The sequence below is a fragment of the Sciurus vulgaris genome (genome assembly GCF_902686455.1).
Source record: "Sciurus vulgaris genome assembly, chromosome: 10".
In the NCBI taxonomy this organism is placed as follows: Eukaryota; Metazoa; Chordata; class Mammalia; order Rodentia; family Sciuridae; genus Sciurus; species Sciurus vulgaris.
Genome location: NC_136470.1, coordinates 18,429,137 through 18,445,318, shown reverse-complemented (window position 1 = coordinate 18,445,318; position 16,182 = coordinate 18,429,137). Strand labels below are relative to the sequence as shown.

General features: G+C 42.2%; 1 protein-coding gene across 6 annotated transcripts in view; it reads right to left on the bottom strand.

The window, feature by feature from the left end:
• Nucleotides 1-1,496: 1,496 nt before the first annotated feature.
• Nucleotides 1,497-16,182, bottom strand: part of APP (amyloid beta precursor protein) — a 239,573-nt gene continuing 224,887 nt past the window's right edge. For all 6 annotated transcript variants that reach the window (XM_079156438.1, XM_079156442.1, XM_079156437.1 and 3 more), the window contains 3 exons: nucleotides 13,250-13,350; nucleotides 10,166-10,312; nucleotides 1,497-2,734 (listed from right to left, as the gene is read on the bottom strand). In XM_079156438.1, coding sequence (XP_079012564.1) covers nucleotides 2,633-2,734; nucleotides 10,166-10,312; nucleotides 13,250-13,350 — 350 coding nt within the window. In that variant the 3' untranslated portion in view covers nucleotides 1,497-2,632. The remainder of the gene's footprint in view (nucleotides 2,735-10,165; nucleotides 10,313-13,249; nucleotides 13,351-16,182) is intronic.

Below are 16,182 nucleotides of genomic sequence, written 5' to 3'. Positions count from 1 at the left end.
TTAATGCTTTACATGTACATATAAAATATACATTATACATGTAATTTTATTGTATAACAAATCACATGTAAGATTATATATCCTATATATATCATATATGTGGATTTTGGATTTTTTTCCATTAGTTTTAAAATGATCTAAGCTAAAATTTGTGGTTACAACTGAAGGTAGGTCTGGGAGTGATTTATCACAGGACACCATGTTTGAGAGTTAGGCTTCATTTCATTGGTGTTATTAGAAATGATTGTTATTAGTGTTAACTTCCCTTCAACCAATGACCTCTGTTTGGGCCAGGCAAAATGGAATTGTAATTTATACATACAATCTACCATGTGTACATACTTTCACAGAGAAGTCAGGTCTAATTGTCCCTAACAGGATAAGGGAGATGACTCTTTTGTTCTCAACAGATATACCCATGAATTTTAGTTAAGTCTGTTTACACTGCAGAGTGACATAAAACAATTTGGATTTTCTGGTTTAGTGTTTTAGTTTTAAAGGTTGCAATCTACAGCTAAAATGTACTTGATTGATTCTTGATCACCGAAGAAAGGACAACACGTTAAAAACAGAGACAATGTGTTTTCTGACCTTTGGAATAGTCAGATGCTGCTATGAACCTGAGGCTGTCCCCCCAAATTCATGCTGAAACCCCAATTTCCAATTATATGTGAAGTTGGGACTCTGGTAGGTCATATGGCTGTACCAGGTCACGAGAGTTGAGCCCTTGCAATGGCATTAATGCCCATGTAAGATAAAATACCAGAGCCTTTTCTCCCCACCATGTAACTAAACAGGAAGAGGCAACCTTCTGCGGACTAGGAAGAAAATCCAGTCATTTGGTGGCACCCTGATCTTGCACTGCTGGCCTCTGAGATTGGAGAGGTAAAAGCATACGGTTTAAGCACCCAGTCTATGGACTTCTGTTGGGAGGTGCCTTAAAACTACGATAGGTGGGGTTTTTCAATAAAAACTATGCACATATGACATTAAACTACAGCACAGTGGTTCTCAATCAAAAGCAACTGTGCTCCCCTGAGGGGCTTTTAGCAATGTCTGGAGACATTTTTTATTGTAAATAGGTAGATGCTTCTAAATATCCTACAATGCTCGGCTCTCCAAAACAAAACAAAAAAATCATTCCCTATAAAATGTCAATAGTGCCCAGGTTAAGAAAATCTGCATAAGGATAATTATCAGCTGGCCTTAATTTTTATTTCCCTAGAATTTTCTCTTTTTTTGTCTCCCACTGGGGACAAACTTAAGGACCAAGGTATGGCAACACAATCGTTATAACAAGTGCAAACTGCTACTCAGGTCTGTGAAATATTTTAGTAGCAATGGGAGATGCACATTGGCCCCAATTTCTCACTCAGATCCGCATGTAAGACACAGGAGGTGTGAATGCCCAATACTGGCAGACTTCTCACTAATCTTCAGATAGCTAAAAAATCAAGATCACTGCCACAGAATCATTCACACCAGCACAATGGCACTCCTCCAAGAATGTATTTATTTACATGAAACACCATATTATACAAATAAAAAGACAAATCTTTTAAAGAAGGGTCTGCCTGGGCATGCCTTCTCCGTTCCTGTATTTTGCCCCTCTTTTCATCTTCTTTTGATATCATAAATAAAATGTTTTAGATTAGAAAAAGGAAACTGAATCTGCTTCTTCCCCCTGCCCACATTCTAATATTATCCTAACTAATATCTATAGTCATTCTTCAAAGAAAAGTCTTGCCCAGGGTTATTTTATTTAATTTATTTATGTAATACAGTGTAGAAAGCTATCATGGCATAAGCAATGATTCTGTACAATCATCCTGCAGAAAAGTTTTTGGAGAATTCTTGGTAATTCGAGAACAGCAGAGCATCCCACCCCCCCACCCATAAAAGTGCTTACAATGAACAGGGATTCTTTTTTTTTTCTTTTTTTTATATCAAAGATCCAAAGATACATGGACAAAAAAAAAGTTCAAATTCTCAATGCCTAATGTGTGCGCATAAAACAGGCACAAAGAAATTAATGTGTATCCTCTTAATTCCTATATCACAAATATAGCAGAAGCAGCAATCTGTACAGTAAAATGCAGTCGTGGAAAAAACTCTCTAAATCATTTGGAATACTTAAAAATGTTTACTTTTAAAATGCATAGTGATCAGGAAAAGAATACTTAGGCAAGAGAAGCAGCTGAACTCCCACGTTCACATGAAGCAACCCCCATCGATTTGTTTTTTAAAGCATATTTCAAGTAGGACTTAATTGGGTCACAAACCACAAGAATAATATACAACTGGCTAAGGGGCTATGTATGTGATAAATAATCAGGAGAGCATCTATCCATGCACTAGTTTGATACAGCTAAATTCTTTACAGTACACAAAACCCATTAATAATGTAGTGTAGAGACCAAAATGTAAAGAGAGAGAGAATACATTACTGATCTGTATATTAATTCAAGTTCAGGCATCTACTTGTGTTACAGCACAGCTGTCAAAAGGCGATAATGAGCAAATAATAAAACAGAAGGGTTTGTTCCTTTCCACATTATTCTATAAATGAACACCAATGGGTAGTGAAGCAATGGTTTTGCTGTCCAACTTCAGAGGCTGCTGTGGCGGTGGTCTAGTTCTGCATCTGCTCAAAGAACTTATAAGTTGGATTCTCATAGCCATTCTGTTGCATCTTGGAGAGGTGGCGCTCCTCTGGGGTCACAGCAGCATCAACCTGAGAAGCAAGTGTGAGAATTGCATTAAAATAAATAAAGAAATCCCTTAAAAAATGCACGCAGCACTGCTGAAGCTGTAAAAGGATAAAGTGCACAGCACTCTTCTGTCATCAAGACTGCAGAACATCCCTGACTTTCTCCTCCTTTGACAACTCCGTAGAAAGCCTTTGCCTACCTGTTGCGCAGTGCTCCATAGAGCCACCAGATGGCGCTGACATGTTGCCATGAGGACTCAGGCCTGCGTGGGGCCCATTGGTTGCTTTTGCTTCCTCAACCCAGCACTAACTAGGCAAATCTATTGAGATTGGCTCTTTTTTTCCCCCTTCCCTGTTGGTTACAATAGGACAAACAGCCATGCTGGAGGACTGTTTTACTTGAATGTGGGTGGTAAGCTAGAAAAAAAATGCAAGAGCATTACAGAGAGCCATTAGCAAAGTATGCTATTTGAGTGACACTCAAAATCTAAGTAAAAAATCCTCAACTTCCGGGAGCGCTGTCTGTTTTCCAATGCTTGTTTTGTTCTGTCCCTGTTTCCATCAAATTTTATATTTGTGAAAGTGTTAAAGAGATCTGAGAGTCTTTATAATAATGATATATGCAAATCAAAGGGACATTTATTTAGCCTCAGAAAAAAGGAAAAACATTAAGGACATGCTGCTCCAGATTAATACATATATATACAGGGTATGTGTGTGTGTTTACACTGAGCACTAAGATACCATGGAAATGCAGTCTGCTAAAGGATTAAAGAGATCCTGTCTGTTGATACAGTGCTCTACTTCTAAGATCAGGTCAGTGGCTGTGAACATTTGTCCCCTAACTGTCACTGTCTGGCAGGGCTGTGTGAGGCAGTTACCCTTTGCAGGCTGTGCAGGGCACCTATCCCTTTAACTGGGGTGCTGGCTGTTCTCCTTTCTCCTCTATTTGCTATGGCTCTCCCAGTCCACAGAGGAGAGGAGGCACTTCACTGTATTAATAATAGCTTAGTTTAAACAATTTTCAGTCCCGTAAAACCACTAGAAGATAAAGAGAACTGAATCAGGATGAAGAAACATCTTTTCCATAGAAAAGTCAAGACGAATTCTTCAGGAGCTTCCTCTGAAGGGGTGTCTTCTGTTCTGTGCATGATGGACCTGGGTTCCCACCACATCTCCAGGACCCGGGAGGCCTGTTTCCCATCACTGAGCCTCACCAACTGACATGCAGCATCTTACCCAGCTTCTTCCCCTGGACACAACCGAGCTGGTGTAGTTCGGGTACTGACAGCTGTCCCACCGAACCCAACGAAGGCAAAATGCCAGGGGCACGTTGTGTCTCTGTGGGATGGTGCTGGAGCTGTCATAAGCCATCCAGACTTAAAACACTGACCCATAAATGCCCCCTCGCCCCAGGCAACCGTGTCTGACCCCGCCACACCTCACTATGTGCCCTGATTCTTGAGTTTCCATTTGTGGAAGACACAGCAGAGATGCCTGTGTTCTCCTGCAGCCCAGCCCTCTCCCAGGCCTGGACGCTCAGAACAGCACCACTGACAAGCGCGGCCCAAGAGCCAGCACTCAGAGGAGCTGCTCAAATGATGCACAGCAAGGCCGTCCTAGGGGAGTAACCGGCAGATGTTTCCCCCATCCCTTCCTGCTTCCTTTGATCTGCACTGTTGTCAACAAATGAGGTCATCTGGCTTTAATTGGCAACTGTGTAATTAGCCATAGGCTTACAAGTTGAAAGGCCATCATTAAAGATTAGCACCAACAATGAGAGACTTCATTTACTCTTCAGATCTGATCACCAGGGAACAGCCTGTCTGCAGCAGTGTGCCACTCAAACATGGGAATCTTAACAAGTTTCAGAGAATACCAGGGTTTAATAATTTTTTATTTTGCTTTGGATATTAAGGACAAAACTGCTATGTTTCTGAATCTACAAAAAATTATGGACTGCTTCATTGTAAGAATAATACATTTTATCTCCTCCAGGAGGTATATTGTTGTCAACAACGATTTACATTCATCAAGGGCAGCAGAACACCTGGCAATTTCATCTTCCTAGCTCCTCTTCAAACTCCAAGGCCAAACACTTCGGAGAGTATGGCCAGAAATGCCAGACTCAGAGGCTGGTGTGCAGTCCACACATTTAACCTTCCTGTCTCTTCTTGGCCGTGCTTCTTCTTGCTAATCCTTGCATCCCTGGCTGCTGGGAAGGCAGCTGTATTTTGCTATTCCTGCCACGGGGCAGCTTGGCCCTCAGAGCTTGCAGGGCTCAGGAGCTTCAGGAGATGGGATTAGCTTTACAAATGGCACCCAAGGAGTTTAGATTGTATCTTTTTAAAATCCCAAACTACCTGAAAGTGAGGGCAAAAATCTGAGCTCCCATGTCCATGGATAAACCTGTTAAAGGAAGACCTTCAGATGAGGGAGGGGACGCTTCCTCTGTAGCATGAGCTATCAGTCTCTTCCTCCTGACTGAAGCTGTGGCTGTGACGTGGGCACCAAGTGAGGTCATTGCTCTACAACCCTGCACGACTAGACCCCTGCATGAACGCCACAGTATTATTTCCCTTAAAGCTGAGCTGAGGAGGCTTGAGCCAGTAGTGCTTGTTCTGGAAGGAATGAGGGCATAATGAAATGAGGAGAAGAGTCTTCATCCCCCCACCAGGCAGGAGCATCTGCCACCTGCTGAGATACACACACACACACCACTCTGAACACCCTCTCCTGACTCCTGGACTGGACAGCAGAAGCAACTGATCTGCAAGCTGCATTTGGCACTGTGCAGTGCACTGTTTCTTTCTGAGACCTGGGACTCCTGCACACCATGGCTTCAACCGGCTCCTGCAGATACACACGGTGGAGGGCAGAGCCCAGTCAGATCTGCCTTGCCCAAAACTAGCTTTGTGTAGAACTAACTTTCTTTTCTTTTTTCTTTCTGTGGTGTTGGGTTTGGAGCCCAGGGATTTGTGCGTGCTAGACAAGAGTTCTACCATTGATCTACATGCCCAGCCCCTGAACAGAACCTGTGAATACTCCTTGGCTTATGTCCCCTTCCTAGACCTTTCTCCCTGAACTTGATTCTTTGGAGCCATTTATTTCTTCACTAGACCCAGAGGAATTTATAGCTCAACTATTAGATGCTAGAGAAAAAATTCTGCTTGGGTCTCCTTAGTTGCTAGCTCTTCTAGGGCACTGCCTCTGGTGTGTGTGCTGCGAGATGTAAACCTGGAGGAGGGGCAGTGAATACCACGGTGACACTTTATCATGTTTAGCCACCAGCAGGATGTGTGCAAATGCACGTCCTTTACAAACGGCACTGAGGCAGGCCACAGAGCAGAACCCCAGGCCCCAATGGTGTCCATTGCAGGTCACAGAGGTGACCAGTAGAGGAGGGTAAGAAGACCATGGCACACATTCTAGGAAGAGAACCAACGACATATGAAAGGAAAGGACCTGCCATGGGAACATCAGCAAGGTTTTCAGGCTGGTGGCTCCTAGCATGCTTCCAGGACTGGTTTTCTGCTCCACCGTACATGTGTCCACTTTCTTAATTACGATGCCATCTCCTTATAAGTAGCTGAGTTACTGCCAACAGCAAGCCGTGCTCAGGGAGGCTCAGGACTCCGTGGGAAGCTCTTTGTGATCATTTCAAACTTTCCTTCACCTGCCACTTTCTCTTATGCTCTTCACTGAAGCCACCTGGGTCCCTAGGGCCCACCCTCACTTCTCCGACCTTTGCTTCCCATTTAATCTGATCACTTCCTCCAGCTGCTCTATGACACCCACATTAGTGGCCACCAGGTGCCTGGTCAGTCACCTTTTTGCCAGGAAGATGGGACCTTTAAGGACATCTTTTTATGAGGTCATCAGTATGGCAGCACATTCCTCAGGAGAGAAGTCACATGCCGTGACTCCAGAAAAAGCTAAATAAGCAACTCTCTTTATTTAGGTCACCAGGGAGATGGCTGGGGCGTGGGGGTGGGGAGACTTCTGGTGTTCCCACCATCAGATCTGTGCGAGGAAGACGCTGCTACACCCTATGATAAAGAGACTTTGTGCCCCCGTCTGACTGAAGATGAAGACTCCTCCTGGGGGGAGGGGCGGGTAAGCAGAACCCGAAGTCAGTGCACTGGGATTCTTAGTCAGGTCAGAGAAGCTCCACCACAGGGGGCACATCTGGAAAATGGCCCAATAATGGCCACTGTGTCACCACTGGTGGCACAGATAAAGCAGGGTCACCTCCTTGTGAAAGCATGGCTAATGGCTGATGAAATGCATCTCTGGCCTCTTGGTAGAAGCACATCATTAAATCAGCACCTACTGCTTATTTAAAAAAAAAAATCAATAGCAAACTAGCAACTGCTCATTTCCCACTGCTGACCACCGTATGAAAAATGTCAGGCTCATTTTCATTCCTACGTTTCTCCCTGGATTCATCTCTGTGGTCTGCAGCAGGGGTCTTCCACTCTGAGAATGAGGGTGGTCCTCGAGACCAGAGCTGACCTCATCCTGGAGTGTGGCAGTGTTCTGTTTGGGGTGACGGAGGCCAGTCCCACTGCCTGTGCTCAGTGCCCCTTTTGTTCTTGGTAAAGCAGGGCCACTCATTAAAGGAGGGTATCTTGGGCTGCAAATCAAGGCATCTCCATGTACGGTGGTCCCTCAGTATCCATAGGGGGTTGGTTCCAAGGCCCGAATCCATAGATGCTCACATCCCTTCTATAAGGTTGTACAGCATTTGAACAACCCACCCACATCTCCTGATGACTTATAGTCCCCAACACAATGCAAATGCTATGTGAAGTTGTTATACTGTATTGTTTGGGGGAGAAATGTCCCACAGGATGGTGCCGCTGCTGGGTCACACCGAGTTGTCCCACCCCAGCCAGAGGATATGTTCCTGAGGGGAGGCGAGGGCGACGCCTCAGGTAAGTTCTGTTCCAATGCTGCTGACCATGCAGAGAACACAGAGCTGCACAAAAGCAGAAATAGGCCAGGGAAGGGAAGGGGGACAGGTTCCTGGCTTCTGACAAGATCCTTCTCTAAGGACAAAGGAGGTGAGAGGACATAAAACGATCAGAACGAAGCGGAGTACTCAATCCAGATAGGTTTTAGTCAGTCTCAGGTTGATACCACCATGACCATGCCTCTGGCTTAAAAATTAATTTCTTTTCAGAATCTGGGTCCAAGTATCAAGTCCTCCTCTGACATTCCAAGGAGACAGTTCTTGGGAGCTGACCCCTGGCTGTGGGAGAGGTGCTTACGAGGCAACCAGCTGTCTTAGAGAGAAGAGAGAGCATTTTCTATTCCTAAGGTTTGCTTAGAAAGTGACCAAAATAAAGAGTGGGAACACTGTGTGCCAGACTCGTACCTGGCTCTGTGTCCAATGCAGGTCGGGACACTGGGCTTTGGCAACACTCAGATTCTAAGACTCGTATTGGGGAATTCTTCCCTAGGGGTCTGGGGATGTGTCCTTTTAGACACGTCTCACACCTCCAGGTGAGGGAGCCTTGGTAGAGGTGCTGCTGATCCGCACAGCGTCACTGGGCTGTCAGGGACTGAACTGTATTCGTCTCAAATTCACGTTAAAGTCCTAACCCCCCAGGACACCAGGCTGTGGCAGTATTTGGACAAGACTTTAAAGAGGTAATTATAAGTGACGTACTTGGGGTGGGTCCTAATCCAGCATAACTGGTGTCCTCACAAGAAAGGGGAGGGGACATAGAAGACAGTGTAAGGATGCATGGAGAAGGGGCCATCTTCAAGCAAGGACAGAGGCCCAGAAGAAACCTGCCTGCCCACCCGTGGTCTCAGACGTCCCTCCTCCTGTTGTTCACACGCGTTCATGACCTAGACTGTGGACGATCGGTTCTGCCCCTCCTGCTGTCTGCTGCTCCCTGGGTTGCATTCATTACATTGCTCTTCAGTGCGTCCACACCAGCACCAATAGGCAAACAGGACCGAAACCAACTGCATCAGCAGCTCCTGTAATCCAGTTGTCTGTGGAGACTACAAGTGCCCCCAAAAGTGAGATTTCTGGCTTTGTTACAAATTTGCATCATTTAGACTGCTCCTGCCCTCCTCTAGAGAACAGTTTGGAGCACATTTTCATGGAGTTAGTGAGATATTTCACTCGCTAACTCTCTGGACTTTAACCTTGACCCTAATTAGTTTCACATCATGTGGATGCTTCTGTCTTGGCCTTAGTGTTCTAAGGAAGATCAATTTCATCACTGAGATCATTTTTAGCTTTAAAATTTCAAATATGTATTAATTCACTCTAACAAGCTATACATACTTGTGAGATTTTCATATTTTCCCCACTAAAGCTGTACTTTAAATGCATAAAAACAACTTATTTGTAAACCCCTTTCTTTCTCTCCCTCTTTCACCTTTCCTGTATTGAACATGGTTGCTGCTCTATTCCGTTGGTGTAACCCACTATTGCTGTGTGTATATTCCTGTTAGACAGACTGGCCTGTAGGGAGTAAGATTGTAAAAGGATAATCACACAGTAAGACCATCACTGGTGTGTCTTCTCACCACCCCCAGGGCTACTGTATTATCATTCTGAAACTAGGATTTTTCAGGTGGAAGTACAGAGTAATAGGTGGAACAGCATCTTAAGTCACAATCATACTATGTTTTGCTGAGCTACTTGGTATAAAGTGACTTCCTGCAGAACTTTAAAAGTAAGAATCGTTACTGGAAATTAGTACCCTTCATCTCTATCAGGTTTTACTTAGAAGTCAGATAATTTAAAGAAAAAAAAAATCAGGAATAAATGTATTTAGGTGTGTGTGTGTGTGTGTGTGTGTGTGTGTGTTTTAAGGCAACTGTCTATTCTCTTTTTCCTGACTTCAGATGCTCTTTTTTTTTGTTGTCTGCTTGTTTGTTTTAAAAGAAGTTTAAGGGTAATTAAGTTTTGTTAAGCCAGGTATTATTATTAGTATTTTTTTGGTAATTTTGTTTGTTTTGTTTTTTGGTACCAGGGATTGAACCCAGGGGTGCTTAACCATTGAGCCACATCCCCAGCTCTTTTATATTTTGAGAGAGGGTCTCACTAAGGTGCTTAAGACCTCGCCAAATTGCTGAGGCTGGCCTTGAACTTGCAATCCTCCTGCCTTAGCCTCCTGAGTTTCTGGGATTACAGGATGTGCCTTTACACCTGGCTATTTTGGTAATTTTGGTAAATATTTAAATTGACACATTTAAATTAATCTACAGTCCCAGTGTCTTGATCATAATATTCACTATAACAATCACAGTACAGTGGAATGAACGAAAACCAACAAGAGAAGAGTAGCTGCAATCTGAGTACCATGGAGGAATACCGATTCCTTTTCTCCAAAGAGGTGCTTTGTGATCCTTGGACCAGTGCTCTTCATAATTTCCCTCAGGTCTTCCTTGATTACTGCCAGCAAACATGCCTCCAAGTTTACCTACCTCCACCACTCCATGATGGATGGATGTGTACTGCTTCTTCTTCAGCATCACCAAGGTGATGACAATCACTGTCGCTATGACAACACCGCCCACCATGAGTCCAATGATTGCACCTTTGTTTGAACCCACATCTTCTGCAAAGAACACCTTGAAAACAAATCAAGAGAAAGGGCTGTAAGTGAGGGAGCCATTGGATGAGGTCTGTGGAAAGTTCTTGTATATCCTCTGTCCTAACTGAATCTTACCCTCTGAGCTGGTTGGTCACTAAGAATGACAATCCTAGTTTACAGAGTGAGGAACAACACATGGCTTCCCCAGGTGCAGGAAGTCTACTTTCCTCCCATATGTCAAAACAGAAGTCTGCAGGGACCTGATACCCTGTGACAGATGAACCCTTGGCAAGGGACGGGATGGCAGTCCAGGACTATCGCAGCCATGAAGGTACTCATCGGGATTAGGAAGGGAGGCTGGCATCCACCCAGTAACAACAGGTTTAAAACCAGGAGACCCATGTGTGACTGAGTGACCTGCCTTAGGTATTTCCCAAACCCAGGGATGTCCTCGTTTCTTTGGAGAAACATGTTCAATACTTAGCAATAAGCAGTCTGAAACAGACTAGTTGAACAGAAGAAAGAAGACATTTTGTTTCCTACTTCCAGTCACACTAATTCAGTAAGATGCTAATTAACCTTGAGAAGCATAATGCATGTTAAAAGCATAATATTATTTCAAAGGGAAGAAGTAGTAGGCCAAGAGGATCTTAACAGTCACACATAGCTCCTGCTCTCTGTGTTGTCTACACAGTCCAAAATTTAAAATGTCGCTTTACCCTTTTTGTTTATTTGGATTAAATAAAAAGAATTTGGAGAACACTGTAAAGAAGAAATTCATTCAGTATGAAAAACTTAATGCAACATATTTCTTCATATTTTTAAGAAAGTTATTATTTTTCAATGTTATCTATTTAAAAATAAAAGTACACTGCCACTGTTATCATCTTGTTATATAAGGAGTCTTATGCTACATCAAAAAAAAGGAAAACTATTGCTAAACATATACCACATTTGTTACGGAAGTTAGTGAAAACAGCTGCTTAGATAATTCTTTCAATAAAGCCTCAAGACAGTCAAATGACAGATTTACATTGCTAAAACGATCATGGCAGCAATCTAAAGCAGTCTTACAAACCATAGCAGACAAAGCACATTTCTAGAAGGATGTTATGCATGGTCTCTCTCCAACCAAATTAGAATTGTTCAAACTCAGTCCCTTCTCTAAACAAATATGCTAGCTCAACATGTTTATTAAAGGAAGTCATTAATTAGCTAATGATATGAGTGTGAGGTAATCAGAAATAAATGTGAGTCTGGACATACCCCTATGTCTTTAAGAAAATACTGTAATTTCGTAATATTCATTGCACTAATTATAGTCCATTATCTTATCAACTAGTTCAGTAGAGGGAGCTGATTTCCCTAATTGCTGCCGCCACCATTAGTCACTGTCGCATTACAGGAGTTAGTGTAATTACTGCGAGGGCTTATATGACACAGGCCCCGGAAATGCGAATCTGCACATTCATCTTCAGCTTTCTGTCCCACCAGCTCTCAACTCTTCAGCAGTTCCCTCCGTTTATTTATTTTTAAAAAACTCTTTGGCATCAGCCAGATCAAAAGCACTTCTGATTTTTCAATAATTGACAGGAGATGAACTTGCCAGGGAAAAGCACGCTTCAAAGGGTAAATGTCTTTTGACAAAACAGATCATGAGAGTGCACGTGCAAATCCAAATCCCAAGTCAGTTATGGATTTGCTACAGTAATTGAGGGAAAAGACATTTAACACTAACAATAAAAACATCTCTTCTGGAGATTAGTACTAGGCTTCATAAACTTTATGGATATTGGAAAGATATTTGCCACCTGAAAAGGTACACACACACACACACACACACACACACACAAAAGCGACTGAAAGTATTTCCCAAGCATTATTACCACGAGTACTTAATTACCACTTTTTGTTTAACACTGAATGTGTGATAAAATTGTCTTTTCATTAATTTAATCCCTCACTGTACATTACTGCTAACATAGAAGGAGACTTAACATAATCCACAGATATGTTACCTGAATTTCTAAAATTTTGGTCAAGATTTTGTATAACTATTTGAGTTGTCTGCCTGCAAAGGACATGTTTGCTTATTTTATTCCATTTCTAACATTAGAAAGAAAAGAAATCCATTTTGTCTGAAAAGGAAGTTGCTATGGTCTTTGCCCAAACCTTTTGATGAATGACACCATTGGAAGACTGGGGGTTGTGATCCTCTCTCACATCCACCCACCTCTGCAGCGTTCCCCTATCTTCCCTTGCTAGAGAACTGAAATGGTGGGAGGTGTTGGAGGGAACAGGAGGAAACGTCAGGAGGGGCAGCTGCAGATAGAAACTTAAGCAAACGGTTATGTAGTGTTTGCATTGTTTGAGAATTGGCTCCTTCAAAAAAATCTATTAGAGGTTGAGAATCCCCTGTCCAAAATATTTGGGACCAAGAGTGTTTGTTACAAATTCTGGATTTTGGGATATTTGCATAAACATAATGAGAAATCTTGGGTATGGGACCTAATTCTAAACCCAAAGTTCATTTATGTTTCATATACACCTTATAACCTGAGGGCAATTTTACATCACGTTTTAATAATTTAGTGCATGAAACAAAATTTCATGGTATCAAATTTGCACTTGTGCATCATATCAGTACTCAGAAAATACTGAGTTCTGGAGCATTTCAGATTTTCAGATTAGAGGTGATCAACCTGTATAAATCTATTTCCCTAGAAAACAGTGTGCAAGTTATAATGAAATTAATTCCACTTTAAGCCCTGCATGGGCTTAGCTGCCTTCGAGACAGAAAGAGCTCCAACACAGACCCTTTTTCTTTGTGTTTTCATGAGATTCCTACAGGCAAGCATTTCATTATTGTTTTCATCGTTTACTTCATTTGGTTCCTCACACAAGAGTGAGCATGACATAATCGGTCCTCTGGTTAGACAGACAATGATGGGAAGACATGAATTGTTATTCGTACCAATTTTTGGTGACGAACTTCAAATCCTGAGTCATGTCGGAACTCCGCATCCATCTTCACTTCAGAGATCTCTTCTGTCTTGATATTTGTCAGCCCGGAACCTGTATTGTGCCATGATTAAAATATGCAGGACAATCAATGAGTTTTGCCTAGAAACAGTAATATTATGAGACAAAGGCTACCAAAAACTTCTTTCTAGGACTGAGGTAAGAGGAAAGTAATGAAGAAACTTCTTCAAGGAAAATGACATCCTATATTAAATTGTTAAACACTGCCTATTTTGTTTATTTATTTATTTATCTATTTGTGGTGCTGGGGATTGAACCCAGGGCCTTGTGCATGCAAGGCAAGCACTCTACCCACTGAGCTATCTCCCTAGCCCTCACTGCGTATTTTAAACAAAAAACTTAAAGATCGAAGAAGTCTGAACTTCTAAACACATGTGATAATTTAAAAAGGATGGTGGGGGAGGACAAAAAAAATAAAGGCTGGTTGGGAGGTTGTCAAGCATTATTTGTTCCTAGAAAATTTTGGTTTAGGGGCTTTTTGTCTCGCCTATTATGTGCCTTTTCTATGTGCTGTCATTTCTTCAGAAAAAAATGAGCATTAATTACCTGGTAGAACAGAACTGCTACTTTGAGGCTTTGTTCTAATTATAAATAAATTATGTTCACATATCTATGCAGTGAAGCATTGTAAAAATTATATAATTTATTTAGTTGAGTATTCTAGTTATATAGCACGTAATTGGTTCTTCTGCTGAGTATAGAGCTGCAGTATATAATTTTTAAAATGCTTCTTTGGGACTAACAGAACTTATAATCTACTAACTCTTCTCTATAAATTGCTATAAGATCCTTAAACCAATTGTTAAAATGAATTTCATTATTCGAATAATAATTTGAAGCTTAAAAGCAAAATGCAAAGGTATTTTAGAAACAAAAATGAAAGGACAAAGGATCAATGTCAGTTTCCATGTTGGAATATTTCAATATAAAAAAATTGGAATTTTAGGATGAAAAGGGCTCTTAAGATAATTTCCTCTATGGTGTTTTCACCCAGGGGTGGGTTCTCAGCTCCGGCTTGGACACAGGGGAACGTATCAGATAGTTCTGCCTGCTGGAACGGCCTTTCTTGCATTAAGCTGACACCGTTTCCCTGTGGCCCACAGACTGGGTCACCACAGCAAGCTGGTGCCCTGCCTTCCACACGACAGCCTTGATCAGGCCTATCAGACCCCAGGGGGAGGCAACATGTCAGGCTGATTCTTTCCCTTTCTTGGCTACATATTCTGAGTTCCTTTAGCTCCTCTGGGAACTAATTCCTTGCTCTTGGCCTAACCGCTCTTCCAGTCTTATCTACAAGGTTGCTGTGAAACTTGTCACACACCTGCCAACACTGAAAAGCACCATGCTCATAGCACAGAATGTGTGTCTACTGAAAGGGAGCATAATTTGACAAAGGGAACCTATGCTGGGTGTGACATATCCCCGTTTTCTTGTCCAATTGCTTTAAAAGCAGCTGCTTAATAACCTATCCCAGAAGAGACCTGCCACCCAATGTCAATCTCTACATGACATGTAGCCAGTGACACTACTTTCTCTCCTTTCTGCTTTTTGGAACTCTTCTCCTATCCCTACCTTTCTCCTCTTCCCCAAAATTTCCACAAAGACCATGGGCAGAGGTTCAAATTCACCTTCAAGTTCTTGCTCTGGGGTTTGTCTAGGTTATCAGGAGTTGAATTTGGCTAGGGAGATGCAGTGGCTTTAAAATACATTCACAAATTTGTTGAGACTGCTCCTTTCAAGGGGAGGAACTTAAATCCCTCACTCTGTGTCTGGGCTGGACAGAGTGACTTTCTTCTACATGAACAGAATATGGCAGAAGGGATCGTGTAGGACTTCAGAGACTAGGTCATAAAAAGTGGTGAAGTTTCCTTCTTGCATCACCTGGTGTGGGAGAAGTCAAGTGCCATGTAAGGATGCCCAAGCAACCTTATAAAGTCCTGGGAAGGTTGACAGGGACATTTCCATCACAGTGATGTGAAAGAGTGCTTTGGAAAGAGACCTACCATCTCTCATCAAACCTTCAGGGAACCTCAGCTCTGGCAATGTCTTCAATGTTGAACCCTGACCTGGAATCATGCAGCTAAACCACCCCACAAAGCCTGACTGTTAAAAACTAAGATTTAACTAAATGCTTGCTCTTTTAAGCTGCTAAACTCTGGGGCTATTTGTTATATAGCAACAGATAACTAATACAAGTGGCTAGTGCTTTCTTTTCTCATCTTGATCTACCTTGGGCCTCAGTTTCCTTTTAAAGATCATTCTTGTTCCTAGACACATAAAGGATTCAAGCAAAGCATGACAATTTTCCTTTTTCTCTCATCTCTCTACCTCTGGTCCTCTGATCAGATCCAGTTCTTCAATCCCCACCCTGGGAACTGCAGAGCTGTCTATTCCTCTTTTTTCTTAAAGTTATTAGCAATATTTTATAAGTTTCATCTCTGTCTTCTAACCTTCCTGATACTGATTTTTAATAGAGGGTGATACTACTACTCTTTTCTCATTGGTGGTACATTTTTATTTTCCTAGAAATAGCTTTATAATCTGAGATCCTTCCTTGTATAACAACAGTGACATCTTTGGAACTCACTCTTTTTCTGCTATCAGGATCTAGTGATATAATAATTAAGGTTATGCTTTCAAGATCCTACTTTTTAAAATATTTTGGGGTTGGGGGTGGTTCTGGGGATTGACCAGGGTCTTACACATGCTAGGTAAGTACTCTATCTCTGAGCTATATCCCAGCCACATTTCTAATATTTTAAGATAACCTTCTTGAATAGTCTTCCCTTTTAGATTTGGAGTCAATTATACCAAAAAAGTAACTAAAGAATGAGTTCTCTACTCAAAATTATGCTAAGTCCATGC